The sequence below is a fragment of the Mustelus asterias genome, chromosome 19 (genome assembly GCF_964213995.1).
Source record: "Mustelus asterias chromosome 19, sMusAst1.hap1.1, whole genome shotgun sequence".
Taxonomy (NCBI): Eukaryota; Metazoa; Chordata; class Chondrichthyes; order Carcharhiniformes; family Triakidae; genus Mustelus; species Mustelus asterias.
Window position 1 is genome coordinate 40,125,995 of NC_135819.1, and position 14,503 is coordinate 40,140,497.

General features: G+C 44.2%; 1 protein-coding gene across 1 annotated transcript in view; it reads left to right on the forward strand.

Annotated features, from left to right (window-relative positions):
• Positions 1-375: 375 nt before the first annotated feature.
• Positions 376-14,503, forward strand: part of LOC144507607 (anoctamin-1-like) — a 145,891-nt gene continuing 131,763 nt past the window's right edge. Inside the window, exons 1-4 of the mRNA XM_078234761.1 lie at positions 376-403; positions 4,967-5,026; positions 8,593-8,783; positions 10,885-11,229. Coding sequence (XP_078090887.1) covers positions 376-403; positions 4,967-5,026; positions 8,593-8,783; positions 10,885-11,229 — 624 coding nt within the window. The remainder of the gene's footprint in view (positions 404-4,966; positions 5,027-8,592; positions 8,784-10,884; positions 11,230-14,503) is intronic.

Sequence of the window (14,503 nt, forward strand, 5' to 3'; positions counted from 1 at the left end):
CTGTGGGGGTCAGGAGTTTAGATTTTCTTACGGTGAGATGAGGTTGTTGTGATTTGGGATTCATTCCTCAATAGTTTGGCTCCAATTGGAAGATGACTCCCTTTTTCTAGAAAAGCGAACAGAGGGGTGATCAGGCCCCGTTGGTGTGTGGCCTTTATTTTCAGTGATTAATCCCATGGCAGGTTTGCCACACGTTTCTTTCCCCCCTCCAGCACACCGCAGTTCAACCGGGACACGGTACGTTAGCCGCGAGAGGCTCCCTCGCATTATTAACCCAGTCCACAGACAGCACACAGTGTGACAGTCCCATCGAGACAGATTAGTCTTCTGTCTCACATCAAGTCCACACACCCTGATCCTGCCCCTGTCCCAAACATGGCAGATCACGGGCGGCCAGAACCCGGTAAGTGTCTGCTTTTCATTGATTGTGGAGGGCAGAGTGGGGTGGTCTCTGGTTGTATTCGTCTTGTTGTGTTGGGGGCAGCCTGGGTGTTGTATCAGTTCGGAATAAAGGTCAAGGTGAATAGTCCTTCCAAGTGGCTTAACACACGGCTCAGTAAACAAATGATTCCGGATCCATCTCCAAACACATTGTGGCCCATAGATTTTGATTTTAAAAATCATTTTAACATTTCACTGAGGTTCTGCACCTTTCGTACAGGTGGGACATGTGAGATGAGTACATTTCTAACGATAAAAAAGTGGATTCTCTGCACTGGATTACTTCTGATCGAATTGCGAAATGACAATAATCCGTTTGTAGTATTTATTTCGTTCACTCTCACACCAATCATCTACTAACTTTTAGTTAAAAAATATTCATTACATGTGTAGATTCCCAGGGATTGCCTCAAGGTGAACAACATGCTGAAGTTACAGCGGGACTGTCCCACTTTCCAGTGACACCCTGCGTTTCATTCTTAGAGGAGCTGCTCGGGGAAGAAGTGGCTTTGTTTGATTTTCACATTGCCGGGAAGCATTGGATGTAGTTTCTCTGGACAGGACTGAAAATAGACAATGTGTATTTTATTTTCTTCAGACCACCCCTCTTTGGATTTGCAGTATATGTGTTCTGAAAAAAAAACTAAAACAAAAAATGAAGTAATTAAGTAAAAGTGAAAATTGAATTTGTTAAAAACATTTTATGGAGTCATTCTATAAAAATTCTGTTCTATTTTAACGCACGTTTGGATAAAGTGATGTTGATATGTTCATGATGGGACTGATTGCTCAAACTGTGGAATGCCTTGGAGGGTCTGCATCCATGGTTAGTTTGAATCATAGAATCTACAGTGCAGAAGGAGGCCATTTGGTCCATCAAGCCTGCACTGACAACAGTCCCACCCAGGTCCTAATCGCCGTAACCCTCCTAATCCCCCTGAGACACTAATTTAGCATGGCCAATCCACCTAACCCACACATCTTTGGACTGTCGGAGGAAACCGGAGCACCCGGAGGAAACCCACGCAGACACGGGTGAATGTGCAAACTCCACACAGTCACCTGAGGTGGGAAATGAACCCTGGTCCCTGACGCTGTGAGGCAGTAGTGCTAACCACTGTGCCACCGCGCCACCCATGTGCCAATGTGCCACTGTTCAATTCGGGACATTCTTATCTGACTGAGCTCCAAGGTTGTGGGTTCAAATCCCACTTTCCAGACTCCTGGACATCATCCAGACTGAAACACAGAGTGCTGCCATTAAACCGTCTCCCCAGTTATGGTTTCAGGTGGATAGAGACCATTTCACATGGCAGATGAGCTGGTGGGAGTGGGGGTGGGGGTGGGGGCGGGGTGGGGGTGGGGGCGGGGGTGGGGGTGGGGGCGGGGGTGGGGGTGGGAGTGGGGGTGGGGGGTTCATTGATATCCTGGCCAATGTTTATTTCTCAATCAATACCTGAAACAGATATCTGAACATAAAACAGTATAACATAGGAACCGACTCTTCAACCCACAATGTGGTGCCGAACATGATGCCAAATTAAACTAATCCCTTCTGCCTGTCCTTGGTCCATACACCTCTATTCCTTGCATATTCATGTACATATATAAAAGCCCCTTAAACACCCCTTTCATATTTCCCTCCACCACCACCCCTGACAGCACGTTGCAGACATCTATCACTCTCTGTGTAAAAACTTGCCCCTGACATCTCCTTTGAACTTTCCCCCTCTCACCTTAAGTGCGTGCCCCCTAGTATTAGACATTTCAACTCTGGGAAAAAGATTCTGACTGTTAACCCTATCGATGCCTCTCATAATTTAATAGACTTCTATCAGGTCTCCCCCCAGCCTCCGTCGCTGCAGAGAAAACAACCCCATTTGTGCAGCCTCTCCTTATAGCTCATTCAAAGAACAAAGAACAATACAGCACAGGAACAGGCCCTTCGGCCCTCCAAGCCCGCGCCACTCCCTGGTCCAAACTAGACCATTCTTTTGTATCCCTCCATTCCCACTCCGTTCATGTGGCTATCTAGATAAGTCTTAAACGTTCCCAGTGTGTCTGCCTCCACCACCTTGCCTGGCAGCGCATTTCAGGCCCCCACCACCCTCTGCGTAAAATACGTCCTTCTGATATCCGTGTTAAACCTCCCCCCCCTCACCTTGAACCTATGACCCCTCGTGAACGTCACCACCGACCTGGGAAAAAGCTTCCCACCGTTCACCCTATCTATGCCTTTCATAATTTTATACACCTCTATTAGGTCACCCCTCATCCTCCGTCTTTCCAGTGAGAACAACCCCAGTTTACCCAATCTCTCCTCATAACTAAGCCCTTCCATACCAGGCAACATCCTGGTAAACCTCCTCTGCACTCTCTCTAAAGCCTCCACGTCCTTCCGGTAGTGTGACGATCAGAACTGGGCGCAGTATTCCAAATACGGCCGAACCAACATTCTATACAACCGCAACATCAGACCCCAACTTTTATACTCTATGCCCCGTCCTATAAAGGCAAGCATGCCATATGCCTTATTCACTACCTTCTCCACCTGTGACGTCACCTTCAAGGATCTGTGGACTTGCACACCCAGGTCCCTCTGCATATCTACACCCTTTATGGTTCTGCCATTTATCGTATAGCTCCTCCCTATGTTAGTTCTACCAAAATGCATCACTTCGCATCTATCTGGATTGAACTCCATCGGCCATTTCTTTGCCCAAATTTCCAGCCTATCTAAATCCTTCTGTAGCTTCTGACAATGCTCCTCACTATCTGCAAGTCCAGCCATTTTCGTGTTGTCCGCAAATTCCTTCTAATCAGAACAGTCTCGTAGGTTTGCCAGCCTGCTCCAGGATTGGCCTGGAGTCTTCAGGAATTGAAGATCAATTTCCAGGACACAGCTGGAGAAAAATCATCAGGACGTAAAAAAAAATTTTTGGACACTTTCTTTGAACATTTCTCTACCAGATGTGACAATATTAAAAATTATTGGGGGCAGGGGGTTGGCTGACAATCAAGTATCCAATTGGGTAGTGAGTCTGAGATAAAAGCAAATGACTGCAAATACTGGAATCTAAAACAAAAACAGAACATACTGGAAAACCTCAGCAGCTCTGACACCATCTGTGGAGAGAGAATCGAGCCAACATTTTGAGTCTAGGTGACCCTGTGTCAGAGTTGATGGGGTGTCACGGTAGCACAGTGTTTAGCACTGCTGCTTCACAACGCCAGGGATCCAGGTTCAATTCCAGCCTTGGGTCACTGTCTGTGTGGAGTTTGCACATTCTCCCCATGTCTGCGTGCATTTCCTCCAGGTGCTCCGGTTTCCTCCCGCACTCCGAAAGACGTGCTGGTTAGGTGCATTGACTCAAACAGGCGCCGGACTGTGGCGACCGTGGGAATTTCACAGTAACTTCATTGCAGTGTTAATGTAAGCCTTACTTGTGACTAATAAATAAACTTTTAAAACTTTGATGAAGCTCTGACAAAGGGTCATCGAGACTCGAAAAGCGTTGTCTCTACTCTCTGTCCACAGATGCTGCCAGAACTGCTGAGATTTTCCAGCATGTTCTGTTTGTGTTCCAGATTCCAGCATCCGCAATATTTTGCGTTTATCTTTATGTTTTTCAATTGGTGTAGGAAGGAAGTGTGTCATAAAAATGGACGTGTAATCACTGGAGCGTGGGGGCAAGTCATGCGGTGAAACCTCCAGCAGTATGTTTAATCACAGTTGGCAACCCAATTATCTGCCCATGGCTTCACTACTGTTGGTGGGACCTCCTGTGTAAATTGACTGCTGTGTTTCCTATATTAGGACAGTAAATGTGCTTTGTAAGACATCCTGGGCAGAATTTTCCTATCCCGCCCACCACAGGAATCATAGCGAGTGGGACATGGACCATGCAAAGGTCCGTTGACCCCGGGTGAGATGTTGTAGCATTGGGGCGAGCGTGGCTGGAAAATACCACTGCCTGGGTCACAGAGGGGCAGCCTTTGAATTTTGCTGTTGGCAGTGCTGCAGCTTGGGGTTGGTACCTCAGGGCATGACAGGCAGTCTTGGCACCTCATTGGCATCATGCAGCCATCTCCGGTACTAGCACTGAGATGTAGGGTACAGCCTGACTTATTGGAAACAAATCTCTGAGGTAGTTCTCAGACATCAGAGGTGAACTGGGTTTCCCTTTGGCACTGCGTGGGTTTCCTCCGGGTGCTCCGGTTTCCTCCCACAGTTTGAAAGACGTGCTGGTTAGGGTGCATTGACCCGAACAGGCGCCAAAATGTGGTGACTAGGGGGAATTTCAGAGTAACTTCATTGCAGTGTTAATGTAAGCCTTACTTGTGACTAATAAATAAACTTTACTTTACTAATATAAAGAAGGAGTTTTTGAAAGGTTTTGGAACAAATCTGAAAATATTGATTGGCAAATTTAGCCTTTGCGCAAGTGAGTCAGCGATAAGTACTTATACTGGTTTTTTTTGATAATGGCCAAATTGATACATACTCTTCAATACTTTTTTATAGGTGACATACAGGAATTGTCATCTGTTCAAAGTGGACGGGACCCAGATCGGGGACACAGAGGTGAAGCAAACACAAACTCCATGTTTCACACATTCGCCCTCCATTTAGAATGCTTGTTTCAACATTTCACTGTGTTTGAGGTTCACCTGGCTTGAGCTGAATGTTGGGTGTGATTAATTTGCCCCTTTAGTTACCTTGCTCACTAGAATATATTGTAGTGTCGCTCTTCCAAAGGTGACCTCCGGAATGACATTTAAATTTCTTACTTTTTTATTAATCTGCTAAAAATGTTTAATCCATGCAAAACTTATATAGACTTGATAATGAGGAAGATTGCACACTAATATGCTCTTATTAAATACATGCAGCAAATGGGGTGGCTATAAAAAGATCTTTGTAATCCCTTAGCAAGCAGATAACCTTGTAATCCTTTTACATTGCCTGTACCAAGACTGCAGAAGCAACAGGTGAAGCACACTAGCAGAAGGCTCAAAATCCCCGTGTTTCATCTTTAATATCACAAAGCAGTATATTACTGAGCCATGTGACGCAGAAAAGACTCTGCCTTGATCCTCAGTCTGCACCGAGTGGGCTAATTTCATTAGGGCCATTTGCCACTCTGGATTAGCGAAAATAATACAGAGCAGGTTTTCTCACTCCTGATCCCTTGTTATGTACCGGGGTCCGTGCTAGTCTGAGCATGTCTGGCGAAAATACAGCCAGGATCAGCGTTAGTGCCTCCTGCAGTTGAACAGCTTCATAATTACTGTCAGCTCTCACATACGCATGGTGAGCATTTAGTGAGATGCAGGTTAAAGAGTGGAGTTATAACCCAGCAATAAGTTAACACCCTGTGAGGGGAAGCAGTGATAAGGACAATTGAAAGAGAAGATATATAAAAAAGAAAGAGGGGCAACTAGATGAATACATGGATAGGATGGGAATGGAAGGATACGGACTCGTAAGTGCATATGTTTTTAGCACAGGCAGGCATCATGATTGGCGCAAGCTTGGAGGGCCAAAGGGCCTGTTCCTGTGCTGTACTTTACTTTGTTCTTGTTCTTTGAGAGTTATGAGAAAAAGCTGTGTTTTTTGATTTATTCCTTCATGGGATATGGGCTTCGTAGGTTAAGCCAGCAATTTTTGCCCATCCCTAGTTTTTTTAAAAACTTAATTCGTGGGACATGGGCACCAGTGTCTGGCCAGCATTTATTGCCCATCCCTAGTTGCCCGAGGGCAGTTGAGAGTCGACCACATTGCTGTGGCTCTGGAGTCACATGTAGGCCAGACAGGGTAAAGACAGTAGATTTCCTTCCCTAAAGCACATTATTGAACCAGATGGGTTTTCCCAACATTTGACAATGGTTTCAGGGTCATCAGTAGATTTTTAGTTCCAGATATGTTTTATTGAATTCAAATTTCTTCATCTGCCGAGGCAGGATCCGAACCAGGATCCCCAGAACATTGGCTGAGTGTCTGGGTTAATAGTCCAGTGATATACCACTAGGCTATCACCTCCCCTACCATTGAGAAGGTGGTGGTGAGTCACCTCCTTGAACTGCTGCAGTCCATGTGTTGTCGGAAGCCACAGTGCTGTTAGAAAGGGAGTTCCAGGATTTTAACCCAGCAACAGTGAAGGAACAGCGCCATATTTACAAGTCAGGACAATGGATGACTCGGAGGGGAACTTTCAGGGGTGGTGTTTATGTTGGTTCAGTTATCAGTGCTGTGTTGTGCTGGTTGATGTGATTATGTGGATTTTCATCTGGGACATTTGCAGCTGGCATATTGAAGAGTCCGTTATCGCATAATGTATCAAAAGTTATATAGAGGGAGTGCAGCGAAGGTTTACCAGGCTGATTCCTGGGATGGCAGGTCCGTCATATGAGGAGAGACAAGTCAGTTTAAGGATTATATTCATTGGAGTTTAGAAGAGTGGGTGGGGGGGGAGGTCTCATAGAAACTTGTAACATTCTAACAGGGTTAGACAGGGTCAGAAAGAATATTCCCAATGGTGGGGGAGTCCAGAACTAGGGGTTATATTTTGAGGATACGGGATAAATCTTTCAAGACTGAGGTGAGGAGAAATTTCTTCACCCAGTGAGTGGTGAATGTGTGCAATTCATTACCACAGAAAGTAGTTGAGGCCAAAACGTTGTTGGATTTCAAGAAGAAATTAGATATAGCTCTTGGGGCTAACGGGATCAAGGGATATGGGGAGAAGGTGGGATCAGGAAATTGAATTTGATGATCAGCCATGACCAAAATGAATGGTGGTGCAGTCTTGAAGAGCCGAATGACCCTCCTGCTTCTAGTTTCTATGTTTCTAAATCTGAACGACAGTAATGACATACTAATCTTTCATGATAAACAGAAGGTATAACACATTTATGAAATGCTTTCCATGACCGCCAGATGCCTCAAAGCACTTTACTGCCCATGAAATACTTTGGAAGCGTAGTGGTCACTGTTGTGGTTGGTAGGGTCGTTTGAGTGCATGCTTGTCCCTGTGGTTTTCTGAGTCACCCGAGGCTCACATAAGGGTCCCATACTCAGGGTAATGAGCCGTGGCCTTTGGGGGAGCCAGCAGATTGTTCGTGGTGATTGTGGAAGAACTAGAAGCTTGGGGGATAATGACTGCATACAGCTGGAGAATCCTTCAAGAAGGTGACCTGTGTTTCCTTTAAGCACGCATGAGGAAAGCAATGGGTAACCACCTTGTGTATCCTTTTCTCTGGACACATTGCTGATTGCTCATTGAAGCAAAGGACGTACCCTTAGGCAGATCACCACTACTACTGTTGTATTGTAGGAAATGCAACAGCCAATTTATGCGCAGCAGAATCCACAAACAGCACTGAGATAAGGGCCAGGTAACTGAGGGATAAATGACAGGGATCACTCTGACACACTTCTTCATGGAACATTCACTCTTTAATAGGGCATTGTTGTTTGGAAAGAGAAATATTAAAGGACATGGAGGTGATCAGGAAATTGGGATAAAACATGGTCATGGAGCATGTAACAGAAACTCTGATGCAGGCATGGTGGTACAGTGGTGAGCACTGCTGCCTCACAGCGCCAGGGACCCGGGTTCAATTCCAGCCTCAGGTTACTGTCTGTGTGGAGTTTGCACTTTCTCCCCGTGTCTGCGTGGGTTTCCTCCGGGTGCTCCGGTTTCCTCCCGCAGTCCAAAGATGTGCGGGTTAGGTGGATTGGCCGTGCTAAATTGCCGGTTTGTCACAGGCAGATTAGCAGGATAAATATGTGGGAAGTCGGGAATAGGGCCTGGCTGGGATTGTGGTCGGTGCAGGCTCAATAGACTGAATGGCCTCCTTCTGCACTGTAGAGGTTCTATGAGGCTCAACCTGTTCCAGAACCTTCTCGTATTCGATGTAACACATCTTGCATTCTTGTTTGAAGAAATGACCTAATTTTTAAATTAGATTTAATTTTGTAAGCTTTTACAAACTTATATTTGAATACTTTAGTCTATACAAAACATTTGATCTTATAGAATATATGAGTTGTCATTTGGATGAGATGTATAGACATGAAATGTAAAGGTTCTTTATTTAAAAGCGTGTTGGAAGTGCGATGGGTCATTTGTACTTTCTCATTGGCAGGTACACCGATAATTCTTTCACATCATTCATTAGAAAAGCCCAGAGAAGCACGAAGTGTGAGATCAAAAGAGTTTGAAAAGTATCTTACAGTTCCACGATATTTACCACGGGCGAATATCAGCTTATCCAGTGGCACTTTGGACAATGCAATCTCAGCCTCACACAGTGAGGAGGAGCTAGAAAGCCCAACGGTAAGTGTGTGTGTGCGTATGCGTGTGCGCGCGCGTGTGTGTGTGTGTGTATGTGCATGTGTGTTTTTGTGCGTGAATATGCATGTGCGTGTGTGTGTGCATGTATGTGTGCATGTGTATGCGTGTGTATGTGCATGTGTGTGTATGTATATGTGCATGTGTATGTGTGTGTATGTGCATGCATGTGTGTGTGCATGTGTGTGTGTGCATGTGTGTGCGTGCATGTGAGTGTGAGGGTGTGTGTGTGCGCGGCTGTGTATGTGTGTGTGTGCACGGGTGTGTGTGCAGTTTGTGTGTGTGTGTGTGTGTGCGCGGGGATGTGTGTGTGCGTGCGCGTGTGTGCGCGGGGGTGTGTGCGCGGGTGTGTGTGTGTGTGTGTGCGCGGGTGTGTGTGCACGGGTGTGTGTGTGTGTGTGCGCGGGGGTGTGTGCGCGGGTGTGTGTGTGCGCGGGTGTGTGTGTGTGTGTGCGCGGGTGTGTGTGCGCGGGTGTGTGTGTGTGTGCGCGGGTGTGTGTGTGTGCACGGGGGTGTGTGTGTGTGTGCGCGGGGGGTGTGTGTGTGTGTGCGCAGGTGTGTGTGTGAGTGTGTGTGTGTCTGTGTGTGTGTGAGTGTGTGTGTGTGTGAGTGTTAGTGTGAGTGTGTGTGTGTGAGTGTGTGTGTGAGTGTTAGTGTGTATGTGTGTGTGTGAGTGTGTGTGTGTGTGTGTGTGTGTGTGTTAGTGTGTGTGAGTGTGTGTGTGAGTGTTAGTGTGTGTGAGTGTGTGTGAGTGTTAGTGTGTGAGTGTGTGTGTGTGTGTGAGTGTTAGTGTGTGTGTGTGTGTAGCTTGCTCCCAGGGTTGTCATAGTGACCTTCACTGGAAGATTGCATCTCCCTGGGCTCAAGAGTAATTGGGGCAGAGAGCGACATGGAGCACGTAAGCCAGGCAAACAATCTTTAATGTTTGGCACCTCATAACTTTACTCTTCTGCCTGTGTTCTGTACCAAAAACAATGACTAAAGTTAAAAAAAAGTCAATTAAGTTGACCCAAAGGCTGCTGGAATTAAGCGGAGAATGTTTTCTTTACCAAAGGTGAGATGCTTAATCTTTCTGTGCTAGAAACCTTAAAGTCGGCTTTTCAGAAAACAGTTTGACCTTGTCTCATGGATGTGATTCCTCTTGGTAACCCAGTGAGTACTCAGCAAAGTACCTTTTCATTATAACAAGTAGTGTAATGATGAGGCCAGTCACATCTTTATTTGAACCTTTACACTTATTACATGTTCAGCAATTTGAGAATATATTCAATGTTCACTGGATGTTTAAATTAAGTTAAATCTATCAGCTTTGTAGTGGACTTTCATATCAAAGGTATTTGAACCAGATCTATAGTTAGTCTGAGTGCACTGCAGGGGTGAAATTGGATTGGAGCTGGGGTACTAAATGGATGCAATTTTGCCATCCACTGCATCACACTTCTGGCACATCCAATTCTGCTGAAATCAATGTTACTGAATGTTGGGGTCATAGCATATGATTAAGCCATTACTGGCCATGTGTCCTGCCAATGCCTTCACCCTCCATGTCTCAAAGGAAAATTATTTATGGATTATAAAATTGTAATCTTAATTTTATAATCTAAAACCTCACCTGACTATATAACAGATATTATGGTAACTAAAATACAGTGCAAGAAAAATTATGCAAGTAAATAATTGAATTGAATTGATTTATTATTGTCATATGTATCGGGAAACAGTGAAAATTATTGTTTCTTTCGAGCTATTAGAGACAAAACATACCATTCATAGAACATAGGGTCAAAGAAAAGGATAGCGTGCAGAATGTAGTGTTGCAGTTACCAATACGGGGTAGAGAATGATCAGTTTAATATGTGATAGGACGATTCAAAGGTTCGATGACTGCAGGGAAGAAGCTGTTCTTGAGTTGGTTGGTACTCAGACAACGATATCTTTTTCCTGAAGGAGGAAGGTGGAAGAGAGAATGTCTGGGGTGCATGGTTAACTTAGAGTCTTATAAACAATATTGTTTTCTTTCATGATATTAGGTCACAACAGTTATAAAGCAGTCGAGAAAACATTATGCATTTTTGCTTTTCCTTAGGTTACCAACAACGACTATGAAGGTAATGAAGAGGGGGACACCAGAAAGGGCTTGTACTTCAGGGATGGGAAGAGAAAGATAGACTATGTTTTGGTTTATCAAATCCGAAAGCAGTCTTCCCTGTCCAGCTCTCATCATTCTCCCACCCACATCCCAAATGGCACGGCAGCAGATCCCCACAGGAGTAAAGCCCGCAAACAGGTGCCAGTGCGGCAGCAGGAGATTGTGCTGGAGATTGACAGCCATCAGCATCATGAAACAGTGGAGGAAGAAAGCAGGGCCCGCCGCGAGGAGTTTGAGAAGAACCTCATGGAGAACGGACTAGAGATAGAGAAAGACAAGGAGGTGAGAACTGATTGAATCTTAATTTAGGGGGGTTTGTGACCACACATTATCGCTCATTGCTTTGTGGTTACTTTGCAAAGAAAAATGCTGGAGTAAATTTAAAAGAGTTGCAAATAATGTGATAAAGATAAGGCTTCTCTGACCAAGCTTCTGCTCAGCTGCTCTGACATCCTCCCCTTTGGCTCAGTGAGCTTGTCGGATTGGGCTCCTGTGAAGTCCGTCTGGGTGGTTTACTCTGTTAACGATGCTATATAAATGCAAAGAGTTGTTGTTGGTGGTGTTAGCATTTATCTTGCATTACATCATAACTGTAATTAAGATAAATAATTCTATTCAAAAGCAAACTGCCAGCTGTTAATTCATCTCATCAGGTATTAGAGATGCTTCCTTTTAAAATGTTTTCTTTCCCTTCCCTCTCTTTGATTTTCCCATGATGTTCATCCTGCACATCATTGCTAAAGCAGTGCAATAAAGTTTATTTATTAGTCACAAGTAGGCTTACATTAACACTGCAATGAAGTTACTGTGAAAATCCCCTAGTCGCCACACTCCGGCGCCTGTTTGGGTACACTGAGGGAGAATTTAACATGTCCAATGCACCTAACCAGCATGTCTTTGGACTGTGGAGAGGCCCGGAGGAAACCCACGCAGACACAGGGAGAAAGTGCAGACTCCGCACAGACAGTGACCCAAGCTGGGAATTGTACCCAGGTCCCTGATGCTGTGAGGCAGCAGTGCCAACCACTCTGCCACCGTGCTGCCCATCTCAGATACGCTGCAAGCAACATCATTCATTGTGAAATGAAATATTTAACTAAAGTCTGAAAAATTATGTCAGTCCATTTAGTTTAATTTTTCCTAAAGCTCAGCCTCCATAATACATATAATGATTTGCATATTGCAAAAAAAAAATACATGCTTTGGAAGCTTTTCATTTTGCACTCATCAGAATAGAAATGCAAGAATCACAGTTGTGGAGGAAACAACAATTAATGCTGCATGAGAAGAGAATGCTGTTTGGTCAACAAGCGGACTCTGGTTGGTAGAGGTGTTGCCATGGAAAATGCACCAGAGAACAGTTAACTGTTTAAACTCAAACCAAGCAGGTTGACTCTGATGTTTTCTTGGCATTTTCATGGGAAATGAACCAGGGAATTGCTGTGTCGCAAAGTTTTGTTTAGTTGAAAAAGGCACAAAACATGGCCATCCTCATTCTGTCTGTAAAGGACAGGCCCTGAGCTTGCAAATATGTAGCTTCTAGTGTGCATATGTAAACCACACTGGAAGCCTGACTGATAATCTTAAATTGGTGACAGTGCAATACTTAGCACAGTCAGGATTGTCAAGCAAGTGCTGTCCAATCGCAGAATTACATGTAACGGTGGACACTATGTTTTGAGCTTTGAATGCACAAGTTGGTTGGATATGGTCAGTACTTTGCTGTTACAAATAGCCAAAGTGACGTGCTGTTTGATATGATCCACGAATCATTGGTCAGAATCGACCTGACTGGTATGAATTTAGGCAAAAGCTTGGCAGTTAATTGTTCCCTGGTGCATTCTCCATGGCAAAGTCTCTATCAATCAGAGTCCACTTGCCAATCAATCAGCACTTTCTTCTCATTCAGTATAAATTGTTGCTCCCTTTATAATTGATATCCTTGCATTTCTGTTCTGGTGAGTGCAAGATGAAAAGTTTCAACAACATGTTTCTTTTTTCAGCAATGCTCAAGTTCTGAAAATAACCCTTTATATTCACCAAAGTTCCTTAAACAGCACCTTCCAAATCCATGACCACTTCCCTCTAGAAGGACAAGGGCAGCAGATACATGGGAACACCACCACCTGCAAGCTCCCCTCCAAGCCGCTCACCATCCTGACTTGGAAATATATCGTTGTTCCTTCGCAGTCACTAGATCAAAATCCTGGAATTCTCTCCCTAACGGCACTGTGGGTTGATCCACAGCAGCATTTCAAGAAGGCAGCTCACCAGCACCACCTTCTCAAGGACAACTAAGGATGGGCAATAAATGCTGACCAGCCAGTGACACACATGTCCCACAAATAAATAAAAAAAATTGCAATTTCTGTTTTCGATTTTGCTTCAACTTATGTGACAATAATTGAGTCACATTATCTTATTTGTGCTGAGGGGAAATGGCACAGAGTATGCAATAGCCTTTGGACTTTACAGGCTAATTGTTTAAAAACTTTCAATTGTACAAGTTCTCCTAATTTTTGTTCACTGTGAAAGGGCTTCATCAAGCCAAAACAAACACAAGCTGTCAAAAAAGCTGATAAAATGTAAGGTGAAATTCTAATCAGAAAGGCTATCAAATTACAATGTAGGAAAGGAAAGAAAGGAACTCTTAGCACATCTTTCTGAAATGCTCCACTATTCCGTTTCAGTGACAACATTGACTCATCTGAGTTTAGTCATATTTTCACAGCTAGTTCCGTTGATTAACAGTAAATCCAAACATAGTATCCTTGATACTGGTGTATAAGATCTACTCTCGTATTTAAAATGATAAAATATCACTTGGATTTTCAATCCATCAAATTTTACAATATATTGAAGAAATTATCCAATTACTGCAAAGTTTTTCTTTGGCAATTATATATCCAATTCTCTTACACAAGTTACTATTAAATCAGTGTCCATCTTCATTTCAGGGAATGCAGTCCTGATCATACTAACCTGGTGCTTTCAAAGAAAATCTTACCTCTGGTTCTTTTACCAATTAGATGTGTGTCCTATAGTTACCGACCTTCTTATCAATGGAAACAGTTTTCCTTATTTAATTTATCAAAGAGCCATATAATTTTGAAGGGCCTATTAAATCATAGAATCATAGAATGCAGAAGAAGGCCATTCAACCCATTGAGTCTGCATCTATCACAATCACACCCAGTCCTATCCCCGTAACCCCATGCACTTACCGATGCTAGTCCCCCTGACACTAAGGGACAATTTAGCATGACCAATCCACCTAACCCACACATCTTTGGACTGTGGGACGAAACCGGTGCACCCGGAGGAAATCCACGCAGACACGGGGAGAATGTGCAAACTGCACACAGACAATGACCCAAGCCAGGAATCGAACCCAGGTCCCTGGCGCTATGAGGCAGCAGTGCTAACCACTGTGCCACTGTGCTGCCCCATTGACCTTCCTGGCTCTATGGCGAGGAATTGTAACCACATACATCACTGTTATTCCTAACATTTTGTTCTTTGTGAATAAATGATCACTTGAAACATCTGGAATTTT